At 37.7% G+C, this 14,899-nt stretch overlaps 1 protein-coding gene across 2 annotated transcripts; it reads left to right on the top strand.

The window, feature by feature from the left end:
- The first annotated feature begins 1,068 nt into the window (after positions 1–1,068).
- On the top strand, positions 1,069–4,365 carry ARMCX3 (armadillo repeat containing X-linked 3). 2 transcript variants are annotated; one of them, XM_039225398.1, is made up of 5 exons: positions 1,069–1,193; positions 1,727–1,806; positions 2,074–2,134; positions 2,391–2,461; positions 2,738–4,365. In XM_039225398.1, the coding sequence occupies exon 5, from the start codon at positions 2,884–2,886 to the stop codon at positions 4,021–4,023; it is 1,140 nt and encodes a 379-aa protein (XP_039081329.1). In that variant the 5' UTR covers positions 1,069–1,193; positions 1,727–1,806; positions 2,074–2,134; positions 2,391–2,461; positions 2,738–2,883; the 3' UTR covers positions 4,024–4,365. The 2 variants fall into 2 exon arrangements, with proteins under 2 accessions (XP_039081329.1, XP_039081328.1); XM_039225397.1 differs by having other exon boundaries at positions 1,698–1,806.
- The last annotated feature ends 10,534 nt before the right edge of the window (positions 4,366–14,899 follow it).

The raw sequence follows: 14,899 nt of genomic DNA, 5'->3' as shown, positions 1-14,899 counted from the left end.
CAGTATAAAAAATTTGGATCATTGCTGATAGGTGAATCATGGAGTTAACCAAACCAGTCAGTGAAATCGTTTTACACTAATTGCTAGATGCCAAGTTCAGGCAATTTTGCCTTGGTCTCAGTGTTTCTCTAACACTTATTTTATTTAAAGGTGATACTTCCTATTTGTACCTAAGTATATTTGGTAATGTTCTTTTATGCTACTTACTTTGTCAGTGTGCATGCCTTTTTGTACAGATATCCACTACATAGCTGTGACTTCTACTAAACCTTTTCTGTGTTACTGGCTTCTGAGGGCTGCACACCTCTTCCTTGTTGACTGATGCAAGTGCAAGTCTGTAGCTTTCCTGTTTAGAGGACTGGACTCATCAGAAGATTTATGCAATTTCAGACATTCTAATAAGCTCATTTAGGGTTTGTGTTATGTGTTAGGCCTCAGAAGACATCACGATGATTTAGAGTGAGGTGTGTAACACTCCGCACGAGTGAGAAAATGTGGGGCTTTTGGAGGCCATCACCCAACATCACTCTCCAACTCCCATTCTTTTTTTTCCCCCTCAAATGAAAGTAGCTTTAGAGTAACTTTTTTTTTTTTTTTTTCCTCACAAAAGAATGCAGGCTGGGGGCGGGAGAGGCCAGGACAAAAAGAACAAAAATGTGTTAAGAAAGCAAAAAAAACACTCTCACTCCAAGTGTCCTTTTCTGATGGCTTTTTCGTTTGAGATCTGGGACTAGATTTCAGAGGAAATGGTAGACATTAATAGCTGAGAGGAGGGGAGGTTGAAGGAGAGATTGCTGTCCCAGGAGTTTAGGGAAGGAAGAGGCAATTTTTCAAAAAGTACAAGTGGCCTGTAGCCCCTGGGGAAGATGCTGTCCCTTTCTGGTAATCTGAGGAAGGCAAACACAACTACAGGGAGATGGGATTAGCAGAGAAGAAAGGGTAACAAGGCCTGGTATGGGGGAGGGAATAGAGGGGGGCGGGCCCTCTTCTGCCGCACTGCTGGTGGGAGGGGAAATTAGGGACCCGAGTTGGTGGATGACGTAGCTCTCACGTGACCAAGAGCTGACGTGTGCAGAAGTCCTTCTTGTTCTGGTCCTTGTTCCCGTCTGAGTACCAGCTCCCCATTGCCCTGAGGGCCAGCGGGCCTGCGGCAGGGGGAAGGAGGAGAAGGAAATTGTCCCGGATTCTTGCAGGTCAGTGCCTGGGAGATTCCATAAGGTGGGGGTGGCCGAGGGCGTAGGGCGGAGACCGTCGCGGGTCCTGAGACGCCTCCGTCGTCTCTTCCTCTCGCCACCGGCTTTCCAAGACATCTATCCCGCCTGCAGCCCATTTCGATGCTGCGAAATGGTGAGCAGAGGGCTGTTTGGGGAGGAGCCCAGATATCGGGAGTTGAGAATCTGCTGGGAGCCGAGGCCACAATCCGGAAAGGGAGCTGTGGCCTGGGTGTTGGCCCCCAGTCCTTCAGGACAGTGCCGGCGAAGAGGTTGGACATTTGGGGAGGGGGAAGGTGCAAAGTGATGTGCCAGCAGAACCCTGAGAGGGGTTCATAGGGGTGGGAAACCTTTGACAACCAGGCCTCGGAATTAGGAAAGAGTTTCATGTTCAGGGGACTGGTCGTCCACCAAGAGCTCTAGTAGGAGCCGTTTCCCGACTTTCTGACTGTGGCTGTGTCTTCCTGACCATGGCTCTGTGTCTAGGGGGGTCCAAGCCTCTCCTGGATTGTCAGTTTTTCCATAGGTTGCGGCACTACACCAGGAAAGAGAAGAAGAAGGAAATTAACCCCAATCAGTGAAGGTCGATTTGAGGGTAAGGCTATCTGGGGACCCTAAGAGGGGCGGTGGTGGGGTTAGGGAGAAGCTAGAGATGGCAATAATCTAGGTTAAGGCTGAGTGTGTTTCTTGCACCCTTGGGACTGTGGTGAAATGGCGTTCAGGGTGTGTGTGTGTGTGTGTGTGTGGCGCAGGGGTGGGGGTGGAGGAGAATGACAGAAGGGAAACCTATCAGGGAGTTTGTTCATAATCCTCTTCTCTCAACAGTACTTAGTCCCCATGTTTTCGATCTGTCATCCTGCAGGTCTGCTGTAGCAGGTGGCACCACTTGAAGCAAGGGAGGAAGTTTCCTCTGATCGGTAGAGGTCGGTGTAGGCGTGGGGGCTGACTAAAATGGGGGAGGGGCTGGAGATCAGTTGCAGTTGGACAAGCTCATTCAATTCTACTTAATTTTCTTAACATCCCTCCCATTTCAGGTTAGGGAAGGGGCAGGCTTGTGCATGTTTTGGATGGCATAGAGGTTTAAAAAATCTGACAACCTGGATGGTCAATCAGGAAACTACAAATGTGAACAGTCAACCCATCAAGTCCTCAGTTCTCACTGGTGTGGTATCTCTACAGATTGCAAGGGTTATTGGGCGTGGCACACCTCCAAGGGAGGGAAGAAGGGACAAACTGCCTGTCTGGAGGAGGTTAGTGCAACAGTGCCACTCCCTGGGGACACTCGAAGTTGGGGTGGCTGAGGCCTCAGCAAAGACTGTGGGCTTCATAGCCTTTATCTAGGCTTGGGAAGAGGGTGGGCTGGGGAGGAAAAAGGGAGGGTGAAATGAGGAGGGTACAGAGGGTTTGTTAACAATCTGCATTTCCTACCAACGACACATTTATTACACTCCTGACCGTCTGTGCAACTCCTGCATGGGGCAACACAAAAGAGAAACTCAAACCCTATTTCCTTCCTCCACCCCCAGGTCCATCTCCAGTATCAGCTATTGTGTCCTTGAAGTGGCTGAAGACATCACCTTCCACAGCCTTGCACCCAGGCCCATAGTGAATCCTCTCCCAGCCTGAGTGAATACTCTGTTCCTTGGTCCCTGCTATTGTCAGGGACGATTGCATGGGCTACGCCAGGAAAGTAGGCTGGGTGACTGCAGGACTGGTGATTGGGGCTGGAGCCTGCTATTGTATTTATAGACTGACCCGGGGAAGAAAACAGAACAAGGAGAAAATGGCTGAGAGTGGGTCTGGGGATGTGGATGATGTTGGGGACTGTCCTGGGGCCAGGTACAATGACTGGTCTGATGATGATGATGACAACAGTGAAAACAAGGGTATAGTGTGGTACCCACCTTGGGCCCGGATTGGGACTGAGGCTGGAACCAGAGCAAGGGCCAGAGCAAGGGCCAGAGCTACTCGGGCTCGTAGGGCTGTTCAGAAACGGGCTTCCCCCAATTCAGATGATACTATTTTGTCCCCTCAAGAGCTGCAGAAAGTTCTTTGCTTGGTTGAGATGTCTGAAAAGCCTTATATTCTTGAAGCAGCTTTAATTGCTCTAGGTAACAATGCTGCTTATGCATTTAACAGAGATATTATTCGTGATCTGGGTGGTCTCCCAATTGTTGCAAAAATCCTCAATACTCGAGATCCCATAGTTAAGGAAAAGGCTTTAATTGTCCTGAATAATTTGAGTGTGAATGCTGAAAATCAGCGCAGGCTTAAGATATACATGAATCAAGTGTGTGATGACACAATCACTTCTCGCTTGAACTCATCGGTGCAGCTGGCTGGACTAAGATTGCTCACAAATATGACTGTTACTAATGAGTATCAGCATATGCTTGCTAATTCCATTTCAGACTTTTTTCGTTTATTTTCAGCAGGAAATGAAGAAACCAAATTTCAGGTTTTGAAACTCCTTTTGAATTTGGCTGAAAATCCAGCCATGACTAGAGAACTGCTCAGGGCCCAAGTACCGTCTTCACTTGGTTCCCTCTTTAATAAGAAGGAGAACAAAGAGGTTATTCTTAAACTTCTGGTCATATTTGAGAACATAAATGACAATTTTAAATGGGAAGAAAATGAACCTGCTCAGAATCAATTCGGCGAAGGTTCACTTTTCTTTTTTTTAAAAGAATTTCAAGCGTGTGCTGATAAGATTCTGGGGATAGAAAGTCACCATGATTTTTTGGTGAAAGTAAAAGTTGGAAAATTCATGGCCAAACTGACTGAGCATATGTTCCCAAAGAGCCAAGAATAAATTTTGATTTGTATTTTTGAAGTAACACACATTGTAAACTATTCCACCTTGTTTATATGGTAAAGGAATCCTTTCAGCTGCCAATTTTGAGTGATGAATATCATTATATCGTCAATGCTGATGTTTATCTGAGTTGGTCTTCAGGTCTAAGCTGGATGAATGAATATCACTACCTGTTCTGAAAACATGTTTGTTGCTTTTTATTTCGCTGCCTAGATTGAAATATTATTACTATTTCTTTTGCATAAGTGACAGTGAACTAGTTGGTCATAAGTAAGCTCCCTGTCATTTGCATTAACTTTGTGTATCATCAATAAAGTTGTGTATTAATGCTGAACAAAACAAGAAGAAAGAAAGAAACCATCCTTGTACTTTGGTTTATAATCTAGTTGGAGAGATAAGAAATATACAAATAGATAATAATATCTGGACCATATACTAATTGTCAAATGTGCACTCTCAGAGCACTGAGGAAGCAAAGGTTTCTGTGGGATACAGTAGTCAGCTACAGATTCATGGAGCAAGCAGCTATTTAAAATGAGTCCTGACTGATGTAGGTAGTTAGGACATTCCAAGAGCTGGAGTGAGGGGCCATGAGGGTGAGAGAGACATGGAGGTAGGAACCCTTTTCCTATGGCAGTGAGGAGACTTGTCTACTTAGAGTGGGGAATGGCAGTAAATAAATTTGGAAAGCTGAGAGCATCCAGTTTGTGGAGAGCTGTTTGAATATTATCCCACCGAACACCAAGAACCATTAAATATTTTTGACTAGAAAGAATATTTTGGAATTCATATAGAGGTTCCTCTCTCACCAACTGCAGTGTCTGCGAGGGTGTGGATAAATGGATCCTATCAAACCCTCGTGTAGAACTGTTTACACTGAGTTTGCCCAAGATTTGTGGAGGGCCATTTGGTAATACATATAAGCCTTAAAGTTTGTAAACCTTTTGTCCTAAGGAAATAATTGAATAATTGGCTAAAGGCTATAGGTACAAGGCTATTCATCCCAGCACTGTCCAAAACAGTAACAATTGGGAACAACTAAGTGTCTAGCACACCAGAATAGTTAAATAACTTCAGGAAAGTTCACACAGTATACATGATAAATATTTTTATCCAAATCCATATTCACAGGAAAAGATTCATTCTGCATTGTTAAATGAGAAAGGTAGTTTAGATAGCAGTGTTCGTAGAATGATTCCTTTTCTTTTTTGAAGATAATAAAACATATTTTAAAGTAGACACTAGCAATTATGGAATTATAGACATCCAAACAGTAACTGGCTACATTTGAGTGGAAGGATAATGAGTGATCTTTTACCTTTTTTATTTTTTATTCATCTAGGTATTTTTATTTATATAAAATTAATATTTTTTGGAAATTTTTGAAAAAGAAAGTGTTGGGAATGAAGCAGCTGATTGGAACATGTACTGAATGTAAAAAGAACTTAGATTAAAAATGAGATGGGTGAAGTTTCCTCTCTGAAATGATAGATGAGTGATGAAGATGGGGCTTGTCATGAGGATTAAATTAAGTAATACATGCAAAATACTTCAAATGTTCTGGCACAGAGCAGTTAATTAAGAAAAATAAGCAGCTTTAATTTCCTAGAATGTAGGGTTGATAGTTTTTTTGGGTGGCCTTTGTTTTGCTTGGGGCGTTCTGCCATGTGTCAGTGTCATTTAATAAATAATAACAACAATAAAAGTTAGCGTTTATTAAGTGACTACTGTGTAGAGTTCTGTCATTCCTCCAAGACAACTGTTAAAATAATTTGTCAAAGAATAAGATTTTCTTATATCCAAGGGCTCAGTGTTTCCTCAGACATGATCTCACCAGCCTTCACAACATATTCCAAGTGAGATCAAGGAAGGGTAAAATCCTCAGTTCAGTTACTAACTGCTCTCATCCTCAGGCTTCCATATACTTATCTTAATGTCTATAGTAGACAAAAGTGTCAGGAACTGGTTGCCTTAAACTTGTTGCATATGGGGGCCCTATTGAATAAAGTAAAAGTGGAGACTCATTCGACACCAGTTTTAAGGGTGGGTAGGGAAACAGCAAGTAACATTTTTTCTTGCTGCATTGTTAGGGAGGAGAAAAAGATTTGGGAGGGGAAGGCGAATCCACTTAAATTGAGTTTGAAGAATCTATGTGACATCCAGATGGAGAGAGCCTATCGTCATTTGAATGTATTTAACTGGCACTCAGAGGAAAAATAAAGGCTTGGGAGCCACCAAAGGATGAATGCTAGTTGAGGACATGGGAGTGGATGTGATTTCCCAGAGATGAGGTGCAGCGTATAAGAGTGGAGGGGTGAAAAAAGAACTGTGGTGGCTGGGGAGAGAAGCACAGAATTGAGGCTTAGTGTGTAGCCTTTCAGACACTTTCACTACCCATATTTCTATATATTCTATACATAAAATTAGATGATACTGTAAATAAAATTTCAAAGTCTGATTTTAAATCATTCTAATTTTCTCCTAAAAAACAGATACTTAAGAAAACAGAGGCAATGAGAACACACTTGTTTTCTGACCCAGATGTGTAGTTTGAATATCCAAAAAAAAAATTCACATCAAGCCATGTTGAATTTGGGGTGCTGAGTGACTTTTATTACTTAACCTCATTTGAAATGTGGGTAAAAATGAGGTTAAGTAATAAAAAGCCACTATGTGGCAGGGGCACAGGCCTGACTAGCATCCATCTGCTCTGGCAGATTTCTTCTCCTTCCTTCCCATTATTTCCCCTCTCCCTTCCTCCTACTTCTATCTTTATTTCCTCCTTCTGGAATATCACTGGCTATATATATAGTCTCTTTGTGTTTCTGTGACCATCTAATTTTCAGGACACCAGGTCACGCAACAGTGGACATTTAATACAAAATAATAATTGTCATTGCTGTGGTAATGTGGCAACCTAGGGTGAGTGGATGCCAAAAATTTTCTGGAACTCTTGTTGAAGGAGAAGCTAGTCTTAGCGTGGCACAGCCCTATGTGTAGTGCATTACTTTTGCTGTCCCACACCTGGTATTATTTGGAACCCAATTGCCCGGACTTTGGGAAGTGCTGTGTGAGACAGATGTGTGACAGCCTGGTCCAGGCAGGCCACATAGCCAGCCAAGCCACATGTTGATGTCCCGATGCTTTCACATTGGAGGTTGCCACTCTCAATTATTTTGGGAAGGGTACAGCTCTAGCATTGAGGCCGTGATTGTGGCAGATCATGGGGGCAAGGAGAAGGCAGTGTTCTCTCTTTAGAGATGATGGCAGCTCCTGGGAAACTGAGGAAATTAGGAACTCGGAGAATATTTTGGTTTTGTTCTCATCTAATGATTTGAGTAATTTAAGTGGGTCTATCCTTGTCAAATATGTCCAAAGGTAATTTTATAAAAATGAAGTATAGTTCTCTTATAATTGTCACCCCAAGCATAATATTTCAGGGCTCAGAAAAGTGGTTTTCATTTTTTTAAATTCATATTTTACTTGTCTTGTCTCAGTAAACATCCCAAGTGCAGGTTTAACAAATTGATATGGTTCAGGCAAATTGTGTGTTTGCACTTCCGTTTGTTTAATTTCTCTGCTAAGTTCTCTTGAAAATGTTTTTTTTAAAGAATGATTATGACTATTTTCAATGTTATCTTTGTGCATTCATTTTACGTCACATCCCAAGCTAAATAGTTTTTTCTGTTTTCTCTGAATGGTGGCTCTTCTTTGCCTTTAAACTAGAACCGTCTTGTTGCCATCTTGGTGTGCAGCAAACTAGGATAATGGCCCCTGGTCTGCTCTGCCCTGAGTTGTTGTATTAACAGATATTTATTTCTCAAAATGATATACTTGCACATTTGACTCTGTGCATTGGGTTCCCCTCAGGTCTTGTGTTAAGGGTTTGGACAATTTTGTGTTTGGTAATAGACCGAGTGTAGGAAAAGGGAGGTGAGGGAGCAGGAGGCCTTATTACTTTATCCTTACAGGTTCATGCGCATATAATTCTGTCCACTAATGAGATTGGGCTTAGTGTAACTCTCTGGCCCTGTTGACCATTTATATTTTAAAAAGTGAAAGAGTAAGTGTAATAATACAAGATCTTTGTTTTGGCATAGAGCCCCCTATTTATTGAGCATTTCTTTGTTTCAAGTTTTTGTTTAATTCTAGTTAGTTAACATACAGTGTAGTAGTAGTTTCAGGAGTAGAATTTAGTGATTCATCACTTCCATATAACACCCAGTGCTCATCCCAACAAGTGCCCTGCTCAATACCCATCACCCATTTAGCCCATCCCCTGCCCACCTCCCCTCCATCAACCCTCAGTTTGTACTCTATAGTTAAGAGTCTTTTATAGTTTTCTCTCTCTTTTTCTTTTTTACCCTAGGTTCATCTGTTTTTTCTTAAATTCCACATATGAGTGAAATCATATAATATTTGTCTTTCTCTGATTGACTTATTTTGCTTAGCATAATATACTAACTCAATCCATGTCATTGCAAATGGCAAGATTTCATTCTTTTTGATGGCTGGGTAATATTCCATCACGCACACACACACACACACACACACTACATCTTCAGAGGAGATAACATATTATCAAGTGGGGTAGAATATCTTTTTGAAAATAAAAAAAGTGATAATTTATGTTACTGTAAGAAAAATAGTTACCAAATAGTCCAGATTCTTAGTGTTTGATGCTCAGAACATTCTCTCCCTAAAATCAGTCTTCATTAGAAACCAAATTATCATCGGATGATCATTTATTTACTGCTCAGGGAATCAGAACAAGCTGACTTAGCTAGATGTTGGTGCCATTAAAGCAGAAGAACCTGGTGCATCCACGTCTGCAGTGGGGATTGACTTATTGAAATAAAATACTTGTATTCAATAGTTAGAGCATATTTTTCCCTGGACATAAATCTAAATTTTGTCTGTTTGGGTACCCCTTTGATAGACTTTGATAGAGGCAGAGTATCATTGGGTGACAGTTTTATGACTATAAAAAATATTATGACTATAAAGATATATTATTAATTAGCTTTTATACAGAGTTTGAGAAACGTATACTTTTACAGCAGGAGGAAATTTGTGGTATTGGTGCAATGCATTGTTTCCTACATGTTGATTAGTGTCTCTCTTTTCTGGATTATTTTGTTTGATTAGTAATAATAATTTGTTATTAAATTTTTCTGAAACCCAAGCAAAATTAATTATCAGCTCTTTAATTATTTTTTCCCATTTCCATTTCAGTCTTCTGTTCACTGAAATATGATTTAACTACATTCATGCTAATATTTGTGGCTTTTGTTCAATAAGCTGTAGTGAAAATGCAGACATAATGAAATGGATTAATAAAACCAAATTTTAATTTTGACTTTCTTTTACAACTTAAAATAAGCTAAATGGATTCTCATTTTGATATTAGAAAAGTGGAATTTGGGCAAGAACAAATAAAACCAACACTATTTAAAATATTTTTTAAGTTGTAAATCCATTCAAACTGATTTGGACAATTAACATCATCAATCTTCACCTCTTGTTAAGCTGGCCCATGTAATCTACAGCCAAAAATTGAAACTGTTAAATTGCACCATGTCATCTGTGAAAATTCAATAAATTCTGTTTGATTTTCTTCCAACATAAAGCTTAAATCCTTATGTCATGAATATAATAACTCGTGAATGTCTATAAATATATATCACATATATGATTATGTTTGTTTAGGTGGATATGTTTATAATTGGGGAAGTATTAAGATATTAGTAACACCCTGGAATTGTTTTTCAGCTGTTTTTAAACTACTAATAGATGTCCCAGATATATTTGTTTCAACCTAGAGAGAGGAAAAATTAGTGTCTGGGGAAGAAGGCCATGGTATTGGCTCTGCATTGGTAGACAACATTATGCATCCAACTTGGCATTTGACTACCATTTTGAGACAGATTTGAGACAGCACCCTGAGAAGTTACTTTTCACAATGAACTCATTTTTAATCTTCTTTATTGTATAATCATAAACCATGGAAATAACTCATGGCTATTAAAAATTAAAACAGCTAAACATATGAAGTGAAACATAAAACTGCCTTTTTATTACCCATCATTATAGTTACCTACTATTACCAGTATAATGTGTTTTATGTATATAGAAACATAAATGATATATGTATTCACATTTTTATCTGAAAATGAACTCATGGTACATTGTTCTGTTTTGCAACTTTTATTTCACTTAAAACATATATGCATCTTTCCATGCATTTCTTACTTCATTTAACTTTGTTATGTTGTCTTTCTGTGTAGATGACCTCTATTTTTAAGTAGTCCTATCACTCAACCTTTCCATTTAGGACGTCTAGGCTTGGGGTCATGCCCAAGCAGACTTTTCCCACCCCAGGGTTTTAAAATAATTTTTTTATATTTTCTTCAAGATTTAAACAATTATGTGTGTGTGTGTGTGTTTAATCTTTCTGGTATGTACTTTTATGAGTGGTATGAAGTAAAGAAGTAATTTTACTTCTTTTTCCCAGCCCTAGACATTGAGTATACCATGCTTTCCTCCACTTTTTGGCAGAATTTTCATATGTTATTAGTCATACGCTATTTACGAAATGTTATTCTTCTCTGTAAATGGAAACATTATTGTTCTTTTTGCTATCTTTGAGGTATGATACACCAAGGACAGTTGGTGAAGTCCTCTATTATAGAGCCGCTTTTATTAAAGATGAAGTTATAGTACTGGGTTGTGATATTAGTAATTCATTGTGTTATGGGTCTATTATAAAGACATTTAAAACATCAGAAAGATAAATACAGTGTACTTTGGGGTATGAGCATGCCATAAGAATATGTAAAAAGCAGTCTGACAGATGATTTTGTGAGAATGATAACACTTCACTCAAAGCAATCTTAACATTGTCTTGGGACACATGACAGTGAATGAACTAATCAGTGTACCCGAGAATTTGAAAATCTGCTAGATAATTCAATCTTCCAACTAGGAGAGTTGTTATATATTGTTATATTTGCCTTGGAACCAAAGATAAGAAACTGTCTTTTTGAAGCATGGAATGAATTATTAGATCTAGAGAGCTTGAGCACGATGAATTAAGACATTTTGGTGGACATTAAGAAAAAAAGGTAATATTCTTATAAAAACTGGAATAGGTAGAGATTTAAATTTATAAAACACACTTGAGTACAAATAAAAAATGTAATAAAAAATGACATAGATATCAGTGGGACATTGATGCTGATACAACTGGCTGAAGTAGCAATTGATGAAAACCTCCTATGGATGAATTTAATAGATGATACTCCTTTCACCAGCAATATATGTCCTTTAAAGCACAAGAAATAAGAAAATAATGTTAGCACATGATCTCTTCATACTCCCTAAAAATTTGCTGGAATAGACGAAAGCTATTATTTTTTTTGTATTATCTTATGTTGCACCACTTCTTCTAATTTGCTTATTAACTTTGTACCTTTTAAATAGTCCTTTGTGTTTTAGACAAACACAATCATATCTATTGTAAATTGAAATTAATTTTAATTTTTCTCAATTTTATACTAATTGTTTATTTTCTCTTATTGTGGTAGCTTTAATCTCCAAAAATACTGTTGAATAAAAATGAAGACTGTGGACAACCTTGAATTATTCCTGGTTTCAGTGGAAATGACTCTGACATTTCATGTTTAGAATGAGGATTACTATTGATTGTTGGTAAAAAGCCCTTTCACTTGATCTTAGCCAAAAGGCCGAGAAGCGATATGTAAAAAGCCCTTTCAATATTTAAGTTATTCCCTTCTGTTCCTGTTGGCATCCATTAGGAGTATATGCTGATTTTTTTCCCAATCATTTTTCAATATCTATTGACAGAAGCATATTTATTCTCCTTTAATTTTTTTATGAAATGAGTTATATTGGTAGAATTCCTAACTTTGACATTCTTGCCTTTGTGGATCAATCCCTATTAAGTCATGATATAACTTTTTCTTGCCAAACTTCTGGGTTCTATTTGTTTATATGTTTTATAATTTGTTAATATTATTATTTTTTATTTATTATTAGTATTTTTATAGTTCTCTTTTATGTACTGTCTTTAACAAGTTTTGGTTTTAGGGTTGCTAGCTTTATAAAATTCATTAGTGAACTTTCAATTTTTTAATTCTTTTCTAGTAGAGCTTGAGTAACATGGATATTATTTCTTCTCTAAATGTTACATGGAACTGAACTGCAAAATCATTTGATCCTGGTTCCTTTTTTAGTGGTAGATCTATAATCACATTTTCAATCTCTAGTAATTTCTCTACTCAAATCCTCTATTTCTTGAGTTAATGTTGGTGACTTCTATTGGGAAATCATCCATTAACTCTAGAGTTTTTTAATTTGATGTCAGCTATGTATATAAAATAATTTTTAAATCACATCATTTATGTAGTTAAACCTTTTATTATTCATAATTTGTACACTTTTGCTTTCCCTATGTTTTCACTTAGTTGTATTCGTGAAGAGTCTACTTATTTTATTGGTCTTTTCAAAGAACAAGCTTTTGATTTATCACTTTTACGATTATTTATCTTGGTCATATCTTTATCTTTCACTTTTCTAATTTCTTGTAGTTTTGGATATGTTTTGTTTTATTTATCTTTATCTAATTCTTCAAGAAGAGTGCTTATTTTCCTTTATATGGTCTTCTTGAATCATAATGGTAATTAAGACTTTATTTTTCTCGGAGTATGGCTTTAGTCATGCCCTGTAGGCTTTGATATGATGTATTCTCCTTTTCTCTGCTTTCCGTATAACTTACAAACTTAGTTTTAACTTCCACTTTGATCCAGTAGTTATTTTAGAGAACTATATAATCAGGCAGTTTTATTTTATGGTAATCTTTTATTAATTTCTGATTTTATTTTGATAAGATAAGAATGTGTGCGTGTAAATTCTCTCATTTTTAAAACGTATTTCCTCCATTTAATCTGAGTTCTTAAACTTGAAAGTTGTATTTAAAATTTTTTTAATGTTTATTTATTAATTTTTAAAGAGAGAGAGATGAGAGAGCTAGAGCATGTGCATGCGAGCAGGAGAGGGGCAGAGAGAGAGGGAGAGAGAATTCCAAGCAGATTCCACCCTGCCAGTGTGAAGCCAGACGTGGGGTTTGATCTCATGAACTATGAGGACATGACCTGAGCTGAAATCAAGAGTCAGGTGCTTAACTGACTGAACCACCCAGTCATCTCTGAAAAATTTTTTTAATCCCAGAAATTATTTTTTCTTGCTTTAATTATAATCCTTTCAGTGCTTTATTATTTATTTTGCTAAAGATTATATCTGACTCCTTCAGTAGTTCTATTTTGGTGGGAGAAATTATAAATTTTGCAGTGCACAGACAATGGATATGAATAGTCCACTTACGGAAGTAACACAAAGGACTAGAGAAAGTTGGAGAATGAAAAACTCCAAGGAAGGTCTTCTGGGAGCTGTCCCTTGGAGGCAGGACTGAAGTCTGACATTTTTTTGAAATAAATTTTATGATTATGTGTTTATTCTTCACTGTAACAGCATTTTCTTCAAACACTGTTTCTTAGACATACCTCGTGATGCTTATCTAACAGTAGACTAAAGATTTTTTCAGAAAATATCTTTAGACTGTTACCCATAATTTATCTGTTCTCTTACTCTGTCTACCTAAGCCCTTGCAGATCTGTAATGTATCAGATTAGCACAGTGTTCCAGCTATTGTATTGTGCCTTGATTACTTTAGCTGTACTTTAAAAGAGCTGGGCTCAGAATTTAGTGTCTAGTAAAAAACAGAGTGCAAGCAAATAAGTGTGTAGAGACCATGGATTGACCAACAGCTGATACTGTTTTCCAGTGGGCTCATCTTAATTATGTCTTCAAGGGAAACCTCTGAAGAGTAAGAAAGAAGAAAATATATAATTATTTACTAAGGGATGAGGTGACAGACAGTGAAAACTATTGAACATTTCCAAGTCCTCACTTAATGGAATCCTGGAAAAAAAAGAGTGCCATTTCTTTCTTTCCTTGAAGATGGTTTCTAATTTATTTTCAAAGCAAAGATTTAATATTGCACTGGAGATTATAAATACATACATATTTACATGTATGCATATATGATATATTATTGTGTTTTAGATAGAACTTTATGTTCTTGTTTTTCTCTTCCATAATATTTCTTACTTTTCCATTTTCCTCATTCATCTTTTCAAGAAAGGCTTAGGGAAGGGATTTGTGATTTCCCAAAGCCCAAACACATGAAAATATCATACTAGGTAGATATAGTTGGTTCTCTGGACTAAGATGTACCTGGTTACAGTTTTATTTGTATTTAGCCTGCTGAAGACTCAGTATGTTCAATATGAATATTCATGTTTTGCTTCAGCTGTGCCACAGTCTCCTCAAAGATTGCCTTTTCCCCATTCTCTCTAGTTTTTCTTTTTGGAAACTATCCTAGACATATTTTAATACTTTCCATTCTTTATTTCTGCAATGTAGTCTGACTTCTCATTTATATTTTGTACCACTTCATCTTTTGAGCTTATTCTTGGTAATTTTTTGAGATCTATGTTTGAATGTCTTAATTATCTCCTTGCTTTTGAGTTTAACCTCTGCCAAGGCCATACACATTTCACCAGTTTCAGATTATTTTTATGTTGGTTTGAATGCTTTGGGTTATCTGAAATGTAGGAACTGTGAATTCAGTCCCACACTGATGGGTGGAGTTGGCCTGGTTTCTGATTGCTCCCACGGGGCTCTTTATCTACACATATTCTCACATAAAAGATAAGCAAAGCCATATTTTTGCTGTGAGGAAAGGTTTTTTAATCACCATTTCATGTACTGGTTGTGCTTCTGTAGGGTCTGA

Source organism: Hyaena hyaena, unplaced genomic scaffold (genome assembly GCF_003009895.1).
Source record: "Hyaena hyaena isolate Hyena2069 unplaced genomic scaffold, ASM300989v1 scaffold_2116, whole genome shotgun sequence".
Classification (NCBI taxonomy): Eukaryota; Metazoa; Chordata; class Mammalia; order Carnivora; family Hyaenidae; genus Hyaena; species Hyaena hyaena.
Note: the sequence above shows the minus strand (reverse complement) of the source record. Positions and strands in the feature narration are given on the sequence as shown.